Source organism: Colias philodice, chromosome 9 (assembly GCF_061535455.1).
Source record: "Colias philodice isolate Cphi_HAF_F1 chromosome 9, ilColPhil1 Martin Lab GWU primary, whole genome shotgun sequence".
In the NCBI taxonomy this organism is placed as follows: domain Eukaryota; kingdom Metazoa; phylum Arthropoda; class Insecta; order Lepidoptera; family Pieridae; genus Colias; species Colias philodice.
The window spans coordinates 5618146-5633771 of record NC_143094.1 but is presented as its reverse complement, the minus strand read 5'-3'; the positions used below and the strand labels follow the sequence as shown (position 1 = coordinate 5633771).

The window sequence follows — 15626 nt, the reverse complement described above, 5'->3', positions numbered from 1 at the left end:
ATTTTGAAGATTGCCGTTAATAGTTTCGACGATATCGGATTTTCACTACAGTATAAGATGATTGGAGCAAATGAGCAGATATTTCCTGAGGGATAGAAAGTCCAGGCATCCGCAATTACTTGTGAGGTGGTAAATGCATCAAGTTAAGGAAATAGTTTGAGTACACATTTATTCTAGTGACTTTCTTATATGTATAAATAAGTAGTGTGCAGTACCATCACATCATTTAATAGTAGGATATAAATGGCGCTGTTTAAGGCGCATATTTATAGAAGTAATATTTTCTATTTTATATATCTACTGTATATATATACTCGTCAACAAAGGCAGGTCTTCATTTATGGTGCGATAACAGGCTTTGTTCAGAAAATATATATGTAATAGATTACTACATTTATATTGCACTGTGCATCGTAGTTGCTTTTCTTAAGTATATTTAGTGAAATCACAACTCTACATAACTTATTAGTGTCAGTTTACTTTATTTATATTCTTTGTTATGATCGACATGTATTTAATAACTAGTCTGATCGATATCGTGACGTCACAATTGCAATGAAAGCGTTTAATCGATTGTTAATTATGTAAATAAGATAAGATAAACAGATAGAGTAAGGCTCTATTCGTTCTATTGAACTCATATCTAATAGAGGATCAGCGATTACCGTCTAGGTAAACGATTGACTCAGCCCTATGGCTGTAGGTCTATACCTACTAGTCAATTAAAGAAAGCTTTCAAATAATTATATGTGCTAGTGTCTTATTGGGTAGAACGTAAATTTTGTAAAAATTGTAATGATTTACATAGCTTATACTATCTGAATAAATATAGTGAACCACAGACCTTCAGTTGACAGACGGGCCTGATTACATGATTTACATGTAGTGATGCTAAATGCTCATGATATTACGTGAGTAAGGCACAAAAATACACTAGCCCAATTTTAATGCAATATGTTATACATGTTACGTACTCGAGGTCACTTACTCACTCTTTTGTTTATTGTTTTTCAATATTTCAGCCGAATTTCAGGAGCAGCGCTTTGATGTAGCCCTCGAACGAAATATTTACGTTACATTTTACAAATAAAATGCGCCTAAATCAGTCTACTGCTCATTAATTTCCGATAATGTGCCGCGGGAAAAGATTATAATGTAAACTTGTTTAAAAGTCGATCAATTAGTATAATACGATTATTTTTATACACTAACCATCGAAATATATTTTTGCGAGACAATAATCAATAATACATCATGATATATCTCCTGATTTAGAAATGATACTTTAAATATAATATTTATCTTCATAAGGATATTATTGTATTAATTATAAACTTTAATTTTATCTAATAAAGGTATAATGAATACAGATAAAACACTTGTGCGAATATAACGGGCAATAATAAATAATACGTAAATGCATCGAAAACAAATAAGCATTAATAAAGTTTTATCTGTTTGTCGCGTTGTCTACGGAATTTGAGTTATCAATAGTTTAATAGCTTCAACGTGAGATCACGTTCTTCGATTTGTCATCGATGAGTGAACAGTAGATAATTTTAAAGAGCAACTGAACATTACTTAAATAAGTTCTTTGTAAAAACACTGGCTTTAAATATTAATTTAATTCAATTGTAAATATCACGTTCAATTATTTTTATTTATATCAATTTGTGCACTTATCTTTTGAAGGGTTAATAAACTTTTAAGTTGACTTATTTTCTCCTCATTGAGCGATCTTTTGCACTAAAAATATAAAGCCATATTTGCATTTAAAATTTCCATTGTTTACGTTGTACACGGTCATTTATCTTCTATTATAAATTAATTAAATTATATTAGTGCTTCAATGACAAGTTACTTTGATAATGTAATTAATACGTAGTAGGTAAATTGATAGCATTTATTACAGTTACTCGGTTTTAATTATAAAAATATTTTATCTCCCTTCATGCTTAATGCACTTGATTGAAAAGAGGTTATTGATTAGAAAATTATGTTTTTAATTGGTTTATTTATTCCGTTGATGATTGTTTTTTTTACTAATATACTTTTTAATCTTGTTTTGTTCTATGTATCTATCTACAAATTGATGTTAATAATAATTATTTACCTTTTAATAAGAGTTTTCTATTGACCTTAAAAAGCAGACAATCGACACAATTAATACAAATAATTGTGTAATGGTTTAAGCAAACTTTACCCAGTTTCCCGTTTAAATGATAACACAGGACAAATATTATTTCCGGGACCTTTGCGCAATTTACGACTTCCTAATACGCATGTATTTACAATTTAACTGTTCGTACTTGTGATTGTCCGGCAAAATTATTATTTTTCCTTAATAATTAAATTCATATTTATTTAAAGGAACGCCTAAAAGTTTAAACATGAAAAAGAAATATAATGCGATGATATACGAGTTTGGTTTTTATACTGTATTTTTAAACTAAACTTGTTGATTTAATCAGCAAAAACATAAAAAAATAAACACAACTTTTAATTAACACAATTTTTTGAGTTCACGTTTCAACACTTTTTAACAAATTATCTGTCTTGTATACAACATATTTTTAGTAAAGCAAGTAAAGCATACGAATATTTGTTTAAAAAATTGTTTTATTGCCCAACATGATATCATATACCTAAAAATGTTTTCAAAAATGAAATACCAGTTTAAACATTTATAATTTACGTGCCACCGTCGAGCATGCTTCGAAATGCCGTATTAATAGTAAACGTTAACATAATATTCATTTTAAAATGTACTTTATCTCTCAATTTACATAATGATTCGCGTACCACAGACTGCTCGGGGACACGGCGACCGACCAGTTCTGCAAAATCTACGATCTACTAATAATAATTGTGTCGACATCCTTCATTTCACTAATATTTCTATCCACAGTTAAAAATACTCTAAACACAAACACGCAATTCAATGAACTGTCCATAAATTTACTTTACCTACAACGTGCAATACTAAATGTATTGGGAAAAGTACCTACAACAAACTCGCCCCTTGAAAAACGAGATCTGACGATATCAATAATTACTGGTTTATTTATAGGATAATTTATTTTGATATCATCCAAATACCGATACTTAAAAAATAATTTATAAAATACAGACTCTATAATATATGTTAATGCATCATTAATTACCTTAATGATACTGTTGCATCTAATTCAGCGATGATACTAGTTTCGACAATAAAATCAATAAACTTTGGGAACTGCTTTTATACCTCCTCGAAATTCTTACATAATAATATAATGTGAGCGTAATTTTCATCGCTCAAAGTGGAACTTGGAAAATATTGTTACATTACAATATATTTCTATTTAAGTAGCCTTGGGGGATCGCTGCATCCGGCTAATGATAATTATGAATTTATTATAATATAACAAAGAGTACAAAGCAAAGATAATAATTCAATTAAATAATATCGTTATGAAAAATCGCCAACGTTTTCCGTTATACGTAATATTTAAAATTTCCAACTAAACGACCAGAGCAAAGTTGATAAAGAACTCTCAGTACATAGGGTCACGCGCGGTTACCTCGTTCAAAGAAGATAATTTTCATTGTTGAAGGAAAACTAATTGTTGTACCTACAATCTACATACTTTGTCACGCAACTGTTTCCATAAGTTCTGTATAGAGTCGTTGATAACAAAAAGTTCATCAATATCTTTTGCATCAACGGAAAGCATATAGGAATGCTTTACGTTCTTGAAATCAATCAAAGTAACTACAACACGTACTCATAAAATTGTCAATTATGTTTTAATAGCAAATAGAAACGGTTTGCTAATTATATACGATTAAATGAAAATGTGCGAGCTGTAATTGTATCTAGGCAAGTAAATGATCCCGGTGCGACAGCAAGGCCGCCCGTGGGCCGCGCACGCAGCCTGCACGCGTGGCGCCTGTGTAAAAGCTAAATCTAATAGGACTCGAACTATTTTCATTCCAATGCGCTATTCATTGCTCTGTTTGCTAGAAAGAAACGACTCGCATACCTCTGTTTAATAATTGAACACGTAATGTATATCGTTTAATTAAAGGCCGTCGTAAATATACATAATGTACGAAGGCACAACACAATTTTTTGCGCGCTACACGCGCTTATTTTCTCAGTAATCTCCTGTATCTATTGTAACGACGTTATAAACACTGAGAGTTTATAACGTTACTTTACGATATCCGCTTTCTATATTATACATACATGAAAAAACAACAAATTTCTACTAAGTTAATTTCTATAATAATTAAGAAAGGCTGAAAAAAATGGTACAGAAACAATTACACGAACTCGATATCGGTATGCGGTTTTTCGGCGATCTACTTCCTCATTTAAGTGGGCAAACCAATTTCGATATGCCCTTCAACGCCACTTTAGCTAAGCTAGAATATTTTACGATGGCAACATCGGCCAGATGTTTTGCATAATAGTAAAACATATGAACAGTATTTGATGTGTGGCGTGTAAAAAAATCAACTTTGCTAGAAGAACCGGTGCGACCACATACCACGCGCGCGCTCGCGGCAAGGCCTTGCCGGCACCTGTGCTGCTCGCTCTCCACTTACCCACTTTCACGTTTGGAGCCAGCCACGGCATCACTCAATCCACCCATAATATATTTTCAAATCTATCCTATGTCACGCCTTATATTCTACAAATTAAAAGACGACTCTACAATTTGCAAACTAAGAATTTTTGTGAATAATGTTAAATGCCAATGCTAAAAAAAGAAAAAAAAAATGTATCTATGCTGATGGCGATGTTAAAAGGGCAATACCTTACACACGATATTACAGGTACTTGACCCAGCAATCTTCTCGTGACTATAAAATACAATTTATGGAATATTAATCGACTATACGGCCTATAACAAAAATAGCGAATTGTGCAAAATATTTAATTATAAGTCATCAACGCTTTATCTTTAACACTAGAAATTACTTGCCGCGATTCAATTAAACTGTCATAAAGGATCCCTAGATACGTTATTACTGTTCAACTGCTACACAGTACTTTGCTTGTTTTTATTTAATTACATGTTTCTTGGAACAACACTTCGATGCAATCGTATACTTTATCTCTACGTAATACCTACTAATATTGTGTTTTCTATACTCATACAGATTCAAAGTTTAATTTTAATTTTTATTCATAAACTACATAGTTCAATAAAAGCAACATATGGCTAAATATTACATCAATTAACTATACGTGCTAGTAAAAGTAATCAAATTATTTATCTAAGTATACACACAACATAAAATCTAATTATTGAGAAACAACCACATAGGAAAGTTTCTATTACATCGTAAAACTCATTTATAAGCCTAGCAGCAATTTCGTTTCGAGACAGAGTTGTAATCGTTTCATCGATAAATGGCATGGCTCATTAAAATAAGCGGTGACCGGTAGCCGCGAGATACTATCGACGGTTACTTCACTGCATAAAAAGGCTAATGATACCTCGGGGTCAGCTCGATGCCACCACACTCCGCACGTGCTTCCGATCTTCAGTAACACGGCCTTCGTCTAACAGAACGATTTAAATACTCGATAACTATACTATGTTTAGACTTGTTAGACCCTTTTGCATACTACTAAACAGTTATATTTGACGAATTTGTACATTACATGTGCGATCAAAAACTAATACTAATGTGCGCCACAAAAAAATCTCATTAACTGCATAGTTATTTGAGCATCGTTATGTAGCACGCGACAAAAAAGTCCATTAGGTAAGAAAATATACATTTTAATACAGAATGAACGATAAATCTCGCGATGGGCTTTCGAATTCCGCGCAAGTCATCCGACGAGGTGAGATCGACTGGGAAATACCACACACACATACATAACTATCTGCATGCATGTATAAGTCCTGTCTGTGCCAACTTCCAACTGCCAACCACGCGTGTCAATTTCGAATACATACAAAAAATATGTATATTATACACGACGAAATTTCAGTATTTTTTCCGTATCTCCCCTGTGAGACCCATGTGTGTACCATTTTACGGTACAAAGCTACGTTCTACGGGTGTCTATGTTAACTTCAATATTTAATTTATAAGCATTACTTAGTATAATGAGTGTATAAATAAGTGATTTATCATTAAAAACGCAGCTCCATAATTAATAATGTATACCCGCAATAATTGAACAATTATAGCCGATGTTTTATTTCGCAAGTTCATATTGTCGATCCATACTTTCACATCCGCACTTGTGTCCCGTTAAATCCGTTCGGAGGATTGATTTCAATCTTAATGCGATTATGTAATTTTTATTATCAACGATGTAATTTAATATCATAAGGCATATTCATGTATGTTATTGATGGTTACATTTTATCAGCGCCCAGTATTCGTGGCGTCATTCGCTTACATTCTTAATTAGCACTTTTATCTACTTCGTAGGAAGGTACATAATGAATCTTTAAAAGTAAAAAGGTGCTTTGAATTATAGTTCTCGTATAATTTGTCAGATATTTATTTTACGCTAAAGTGCAAAAGTGTTATGTCAACATAGTTATTCTCCGTTTTTGGGGATTTCCAGAAATTCCGAAGGTCAATTATCAAATTATTGTTCATTGTCAAGGTGCGAGTAGTCGCACGTGTGAGTTAGAATTATAATTCCCTACTTGGTGCGTGATAAATTTATATACTGACAGTGGTTACCGTGGATGCATACAAACGTTCTTTAAGTAGATCTTCAGAGACAATTATAGGCGTGAAGAGCCTACCGTATTATCGATCAACTTGTAGAGAAAACTACAATGCATATAAATATTTATATATCGCTTGTGACCTAAGCTAACTTGCAGAAACATATTCATGGAACATATTCACAATAATGACTATGATATTACATCGTTTGTAATCATAATGTGTTAACAACCATAAAGACTTGTAAATTGTTTAGTAGTTAAGACTTTTGTTTTCTTTTCTTTATGTTTAACGAATTAAAACACGATTTATTTTAATTTTAGTTCGCTTTGAACACGACCACACTCAACGAAACGTCAAAATATTAACTTTGCGATTTTAACATTTTTTTATCTCATTGTTGTTTTCTACTATGATAGCGTTCCTGAACGTAACAACACCCAACTTCAGTTACAGAAAGGACGGGTAGAGTTCTGCTGATGTCTTACAAGCACCAACAATATAATGTACACTTTTTGTATCACACAATTCCGTTGCAGTTTACTATAACCAATAATATCATGAGTGTTTCTTGTATTTCCACATATTGGCTGATATTCTTACACTGTCGAAACTTACATACCTTACAGATGCAACGGAAGCAGCTGCTCCAGTCGTGCTCAAGACGCGCGTCTTGCAGGCGCACGGGGTCGCCCTCGTTGTTGCAAGCAGCCCGCTGGCCTTCTGCAACAAACATACATTTATTATTACTATATAAATGTAGAATATTACTATAACATTACAGAGACCAACTTGAACATCAAACGAGCAAATTCTTATTCAAATTGTCAAATTCTTAAATCAGGCGTAGAACTTTATTTTGTTGTTCTTAGTGCGTTCGAAATGATTCTATGCAATGTTCTAATACTGAACGAATGCATACGAATTTTCGTTTACACTTAAAGATCACGAAAGAATGCTTTTGCTAGACCATAGAGCGACCATAGAACAAACATAGAGCTAGCTAGAGCTCTAGCTCTATGTTCGTTTGGTCTAAATGCACCATATTTCATCTTTAATTATTATTATTGATCTTAAAACTGTATTCGTGGAACAAAACTTTAAATTCTTTCCAAATTTAAATAGTTGACAGGTCTAAATATACATATTGTATTTGCCACAGAAACTTGTTTATCGTATTAAACTATATTTTAATTAATGTTGAATTTAATTAATTATAAAGGAAATTTGATGTTTGTTTTCCATGTATTCTTTGGAACAGCTATTTAAATTTAAAATCATATGTAGGTATTAAAAAAATAATAATTGTAAGTATGCTGTTAATAGGTGTTTTAGTATAGGTGTGACATTTTATTTTAATGGTGATTTTTTAATGGAGCTCGTACAATAAATCTCCAAAAACGACTTTGAAATAAAAATCTAATAAACGGATTATAAGCGATCGTTCCACAATTCTAAAATCCACACATAGAAACAGTCATAATAAAATAATATAAATCAGGCAAAAGGAGCTTCCCCGGAAAAAAATATTTAAAAAAATAAGAACCTATATTTAGAAGCTGGTTAAAATATATAATAAGAGACTTCGCGTCGCCTGTTCTTACGTAGGAGTTAAAAGTTATTTAGTGTCGAATAAAAACTACGGAATTACTTTTTGGACCCAGTGACGTAGTTCATACGGTCTAATAAGTGTGTCAACCGATCAACTAGCAAAAACATCGATTACGTATTTGCGATAAGTGAATTTCTTTTCATAGAGATGATACAAGTTTATTTCCCTGCGCGGCCGGTCGATCATTTACCTTGATTAAGAGCCGCGGATCCGCATTCTTATTACGTACCCGCCCGATACGGGCGCCACCGGTTACTAACTCCTGCGTAAATATTTTGGTAATTAATGTGTGCTTCACTCAAACACTATGAACACATTCCGCAGATGTCAAATATCAGATACACACGGACGTTTATTAATGTAGCCGCGAGTTTGTGATCACTACGTGTGGCTAAAATTTAGAGGTTTTAAAACATAAAATAAACTATAAATCTAAATTGTCATTTACTTTATTTATATTTTAATGCGGCGGTTTCGATCTCGCGTAGCAACAAGATGGTCAAGGCCCAGTAGACAAAGTAACAATTACAAAACGATAACGAAGTTAGAAATCGCAAAAATGTATGGGATTGACATACGCCGCGTTAGATCACGTGGTCTATCTAATGTCAATCCCATACATTTTTGCGATTTCTAACTTCGTTATCGTTTTGTAATTGTTACTTTGTCTAAGGCCCAAGGTTATTTTAGAGAATAGACCACTGAACTAGACGCAAACGGCGAATTAATAATATGTGTTATTTATTTATATTGTTGCACAAGCTTATCATTTTCTATTAGTATAAAACAAAACATCCGGAAGAATAATGTTTATTATATATTCGCTTTTAATAATAACAAGCAAGGAAGTTATTTTATAAACTGACAATTTAATAGCAATAATAACTAATAACTACGATATTTGGCTTTATTTTCGAGTTATTTTACATATTTCATAATAACTCTTTTTAAATTAATGATGTTACATAGAAATTATTTATTGAGAAAATCCCACCATAAAAACTTTAGGTAGAGTCCACAGACCAATAAAAAAGTATTATTAGTCCTGTGGTAGAGCCATAACTAGATTTTAATTATTGTAAATGTAATCAAACGATGGAACTGAGCAATACATACGGAATAAGCTTTTTCCTCTAACCAGTTCCAGATTTAACTGGAAGAAGTATGTGAGCTCAAATCATCTATTCCGAAGACAGCTATAAACCCTCACAAAGTCGAGTACCAAATTCGGGACAGTGACAAAAAACCAATTATATATTGAATACAAGGACAGGTGCGATGGAGCCCGATGTGATCTATGCATATGGGATTCCGTTCAATAGTTGCGCAAGCGCAGAATTGTCACGGTACACCTCGCTTGTGCAACCGTCGCCCGTCGAGACCCGTATCTACACATTTTATGTAACCGGCTCTACTTGCCGACCGGCTGTTGGAACCGAAAAAGGCCTTTAAATATATTGTATACACCTTTAATATTCAAATTCAAATATTACTCAAGCTCACTCCTGAGTTAACTTAAGGTAGTATTTACATAATTCTGTCACCTTTCGACAAAGTGATATAGTGGCCAATGAGCGGTCATAAAACGTTAGATGTCAATCACTCTTCCTACTATTATATTGCTAATAAATTAGACCACGCCGTTGCTAAAGGGATTTACGAATATATTTTGTATAAGAAATTATATACAGAGTAGTTTAATAAATGAAGTATGCAAACATGCCACCATATTTTGATTGCGATGGGGAATTTTCCTTACTAAAAGCTTTTCTACGTGATAAAAAACTTTCGTTTATAGTTTGAGGGTGAGTATAAAGTTATTCTTTTGTCCTTTAATAAAAAAGAATTGGAAAGCGTATTTTCTTTTACAAAACCATCATTTCTTCAAATACTTCATGTGTAATAAATTTAAGTATAGACCCTATAAGAAATAGAGATTACGCAATGTTTCAAAGATACAATAAATTCTCGATATTAAAATAATGGTTTACCGTCTCGGAAATTTCAATTACAATTAGAAACCAGTCTCCGTATAAAAAGATGTTCGTCTGATGTAAACTAACCATTCATTGAAAGCGTGATGCTGGTACCAATGACCAATCAATATATTTAAACATACATTATTCGACAAATTGTATGAGTACACAAATACTAGAAGTAAATTTTATAACTCTAATACAATTATGCGTGTGATATTAGCATTCGTCTACTAGAGATCAAAAACCTAAGCTTTTATTGAATAAACAAGTTAATATCGTATTCAATTAAGAGTAATGAATATTTTAACATTATAATAGAACCAATTCAATCTGCATATTATGCAGATATGGATATTGGGATTTAACTTGCAATACAAGGTTGTGGACACGAAAATTTAAAACCTCACATAGTGATTATTGGCTGACATAAAAATCGGAAGAAAATGTTTGTAAGAAAGCACTCTTCCATTATGATACGAATTTAGCCAACTAAACGAGACTCAATTGATATGAAGGAGAGTCAAAACTATTAAAATTAATATACATTTATAGTAGAGTAGAGATCATTGTTATAATTTAACCGACTTCAGTATGGAGGAGGTTTTTCTGACATCTGCTAATCCGGTCTTAATAGCCATCTATATACATTATGGCTTTCATGGAAACCTGTGTCCATGAAGTGGGTACAAATATCAGCTGATGACGTTTTGATTTTTGAGTGAAGAAACAAAAATTAATTATTATAGTCATCATTTTGAGCTCGCAACCATTATCATCATCAATTCCATTTTTTATAGCAACCTACAAGGTTGCAAACCATAGGTTCAAACAAATTCTCAATATAAAATACACTTACTAATAACACTAGACGCAGCAGCAGTGTGGCTGGTGAGCGCAACAGCGACAGCTAGCAAGCAAGCGAGCGCATGAGCGGTGCGCGGGCGCATGGTCGCGGCTACCGGCGCCGGCGCGGGCCCCTCCGCGCCCCTCGCATCACACCCTCGCACCACGCAACTCGAGCGCAACACCTGGAAAATATAATAGTTTAGAAGGTGATACAGGAGTAAGGTTTTCCAAGCAAAAGGAAAGAAGACAGGATATGTCTGCATATGCACCAGATTTTCGCCGCCCAAATCAATGCAGTAGTTTTTCGTGCCATATATTTTATGGTTATTCGTGTTTGTATGTCATATGTGTTACTAACTAATAACTATTGAAACGTTATTGAATCACTTTCCCATCTTTATGAATCTTTGCTCTACATAAATGTATAAAGGGTGTAATCGTTAAGTGTGTACAGGCGATTATTCCGTAACTATTACAGATATTAAAAAAACTTTAAACTGATATTGAAAGTACTATACCTAATGAGTAAAATGGCAATAATAACTTTTTTTAAATAAAACGAGAAATATACAAAAATGTTACATGAAACGCTCCGGGTATATCAAGTCACCATCTCATCAGATTCCACTTTTATTCAAGAAAAGTTTGAAGTATTTTTCTAAGGCACTACGCCTTTATTCAATTATGGCATATTGAATGAATGAATGAATGATGCATGTTATTTACCAAAAAGAATTACAAATATTTTAATTTTTAGACAGTTTTGCGCTACTTTTTAAAAGATAAAGAAAAAATAAATATTAATATTGATAATATAAAGAACCTTGCTTTGCAGTCAAATTTAAAATCGAAATTTTTCCTGCTCATAATTTCAAATCAGGAAGCGGATCAAGGTGAATAAATTCAGAATAATACTGCAAAACGTTCACACTAAATGCCTTTAATGATATAATTAAGTGCATTATATGAATGCCCGAGCTTCTCCAGCGAGAGATTAAAGTATGCACTGCATTGTTTTGAATGTTAATGTTATTTTTCTTATTTAAATAGATAAATATGAAGATTATCTCATTACAGGGAAGTATTTTAAAAGCTGTTGAGATGTCTGTTGTTTTAATATTAAACTATATTTAAATTAACAATCTAGCAGATTTATACGTAATTACTTATATCGTATAGTCACGAGATTATAACAATAACCACAAGGAAAACATCGTATTATAATTTTTTCATATAATTAGAGTTATCTTAAATAGCAATCAATGTACAATTCTAATATCGAATTTACCGATAATTTCAGGAATTTAATTCGTTGTTTTCGAGCGTGCATCATTACCGAGAAGTCATTGGACTCAAAATTTAACGAGTGATAAGCAATTTGATGTGAGTTTTTGCACGCCGACCCAGATATGAGAGTCAGTGATTGATAGACCAGGATGCGAGCCACTGAGTTAGCTAGTGCATTCAGCCTGAATGCCGTTAAGTTGCACACCATATCGTTTGTATTTTAATTTTAGTATTGTAATGCTTCCACTGTTTTCTGATGTCTAATGGATTGATGATATCCATCTGTTTATTACATATTTGTAGCTTATATCAATCTTAAAACATTGGTTTTACAAACCGACACTATAATATTTGCATATACATATATATTATTTTAATTGTGATTAACTAAACATTATAAATGTATTAAGTGAAGGCGAATTTAATCATCTCCATATTCATTTCCTAAAAAAAGACGGGTTGCACTCCGGGAGTGCCGGCAGAAGTGAAAACTTGATTATTAACGTTGAGCATGTTTGATATCCATCCGTCTTACGCTTTTTCGATCAGGTCACGTGTCCTGACGCGGTTTAATATTTTATACCCATTACAGAAAAAGTGCTCAACGCCGCTAAAGAAGTTTTCACTTCAAAAAATCCCAAACATTGTTTAGTCATATAATTAAGCATTAAATTGAAATTATTGTTAGGTATGATGATAATAATAGTACGACCTCTTTCTGTGACGCAAATACTACGAGGTGAAATGAATAAAATGACGTCTTAACACGATATTTCTCCATAATAACATTAATGTTTTGTGTGACAAAATAACATTCGTCATACAAGCTCATAAACCAATAAACAACGCAAAAAACAAAGTGACAGACGAAAATGAAAACATATTTCTTTATCTTACATTATTCAATAACTATAATAACATAATAACTATTTTTATTAATAAATCAAATTATTTTTTTATCAGTGAGCATTATTAATGTACCGCCTAAAACCACCGAAATACCAAATTTCACAATAATTTATCAAAAATTATATAACTTTAAAACGTTAACATTAAGAATAAGTTTTTCAATAGAATTTACATTTTCCTTGTATTGAATAAATTTAAATACCTACATCCTGATAAAACTTTGATATAGAAGTAGGTAACCGGCAGAAAAATATCTAAAGAAAGAAACATAAATAAAGCGCATCATATTTAATGGGATGTCATTGATATTAAATTTATATAATTACCAATTAGATATTTTTATTGTCTATTATGTATATTTTTGATGTTTTATTCTTCACTAGCGACCCCCCCCCCGGCTTCGCACGGGTGCAATGCTGATACTAAATACACTACAGAAAAACTGTGAACGTTGTACGGGTATAAAATAGATAGGTAGCCGAGCGGCCGGCCGGTACCGCCGCAAACGCTACGTCCCGCAATTTTTAAATCTGTAATATCTTCGAAAATATTCACTTAAATCATACGGTGTAAAGGGCCATATAGATCTATATTAAATGAACAATGTATTCAAGGTATTTAATTGGTTAAGGATTAATACTGTATTGGTTAAAATCTAGCTAAAAATTAGCCATTATTTGTCGTAAAAAGTAAATGACAAAAAAAAGTTATTGTGGGTTATCCATAAGAGATAGACATATACCATCGCGGACTTTTCTGTAGACCTTTTCAATGTGTATAATACTTAGTACATTATTTTGATAAAACTCGTAGGGTTTAGCCTGCGTTTGCAATGTAAGCGGAAAAAATGTAATTTTTTACGACATCACATTAGAAATCTAAAAAATAACAGTACTTCTCCACTATTTAATGGATGTTATTATACATATAAACCTTCCTCTTGAATCACTCTATCTATTAAAAAAAACCGCATCAAAATCCGTTGCGTAGTTTCAAAGATTTAAGCGTACAAAGGGACATAGGGACATAGGGACAGGGAAAGCGACTTTGTTTTATACTATGTAGTGATTCATGAAAGACAAAATTTTAAATTCATAATGGTACATTTATCATTATAATAAATTGTTAATGAAATATACTAAAGATCAATATTTCAAATCTATGCCTTATGACATAAATCAATTAATTATTCATAGTAATCACAGAATTAATGACCCTGAGCGTACTAAAACATTGATTCTGAATCCGATAGATGCCAAAGCGACGTCCTTAGCGCATTTTTTATAGCATTCCATAAGAATATTGACCTCGTGTACTCGGCTAAAGTATTTATTCGTGTATAATAACAAAGCAAAAAGTGGTTCATATTAAATGCGTTTACAATTTACATAGAGACGTGTAGGCTTCGCCTAAACGAGGCGCCACGTCTCGAATCTAAAACATTGTCAATTAAATTAGTTCCGGTTTCAGATCCTCCTCTGTAATGCGTTTTAGATTCGACAAAAAAGCTAATGAATTCGCTCAACTTCATCTTTTTGCGAATCGCGAGTAGAGCGCTGCTATTTGTATTATTAATTATATTTGCTTATTAAGTGAGGTCCACAATACGCTTTAATTAAAGCCCGCACAATATTCCTGTGTTTTTATAAAACCTGCACGAACACGGATTTGAGATGCTAATTGTAAATAAAATTTAATTAAAATGAACTTCCTACTTGGAAAATTTGATCAATTTAATTGACCGTTAAACGTAATTAACTACCTACTTACAGTATAGAACATCATTATAATTTAATAGTAATTATTTAATAAGCACGTAATTATGGACATAAAACGATTTCCTGCATCATATTCTTCGTACATTTCTTATTGATAAAATCCAGTAGCTCCCACATCCGCCAACCAGTATTGTTTCATTTTTTGTGTCATCAATCTCAGTGCTAATAAACGAGAAATGTCGATCAGACAATGGAATGTATAAAAACTTGCACCGATATAAAAAGTGTAATAGTGGACTTATTATGTAATGTTATTGTTAAAACTCTTTGTTATTTTCCAATTGGTGACAATTAAATCATAACAAAAATAGTGTTATATTGATTACTTTCTCAGTAGCTTGTTAAGAACTATTATTTTATACCAATAAAGTCTATAGGAATCCGTCAGTTTATTATAACTGTAATTAGATTAAACGATCAAAAAATTAAAAGAAAATTATTAAGGGATAGTTAGCACTACTATTATAGCTAATCATATTAATTATTGCACGTAGCTCCTTGAAACTATCAGGTTTTTCTTAT

The 15626-nt window shown here is 32.2% G+C and overlaps 1 protein-coding gene across 2 annotated transcripts in view; it reads right to left on the bottom strand.

Moving 5' to 3' along the window:
* cv-2 (crosveinless 2-secreting protein) overlaps positions 1–15626 on the bottom strand; it is a 39355-nt gene that overhangs the window by 11289 nt on the left and 12440 nt on the right. For both annotated transcript variants that reach the window (XM_089699088.1, XM_089699089.1), the window contains exons 2-3: positions 11141–11312; positions 7316–7416 (exon numbers count right to left, since the gene is read on the bottom strand). In XM_089699088.1, coding sequence (XP_089555214.1) covers positions 7316–7416; positions 11141–11231 — 192 coding nt within the window. In that variant the 5' untranslated portion in view covers positions 11232–11312. The remainder of the gene's footprint in view (positions 1–7315; positions 7417–11140; positions 11313–15626) is intronic.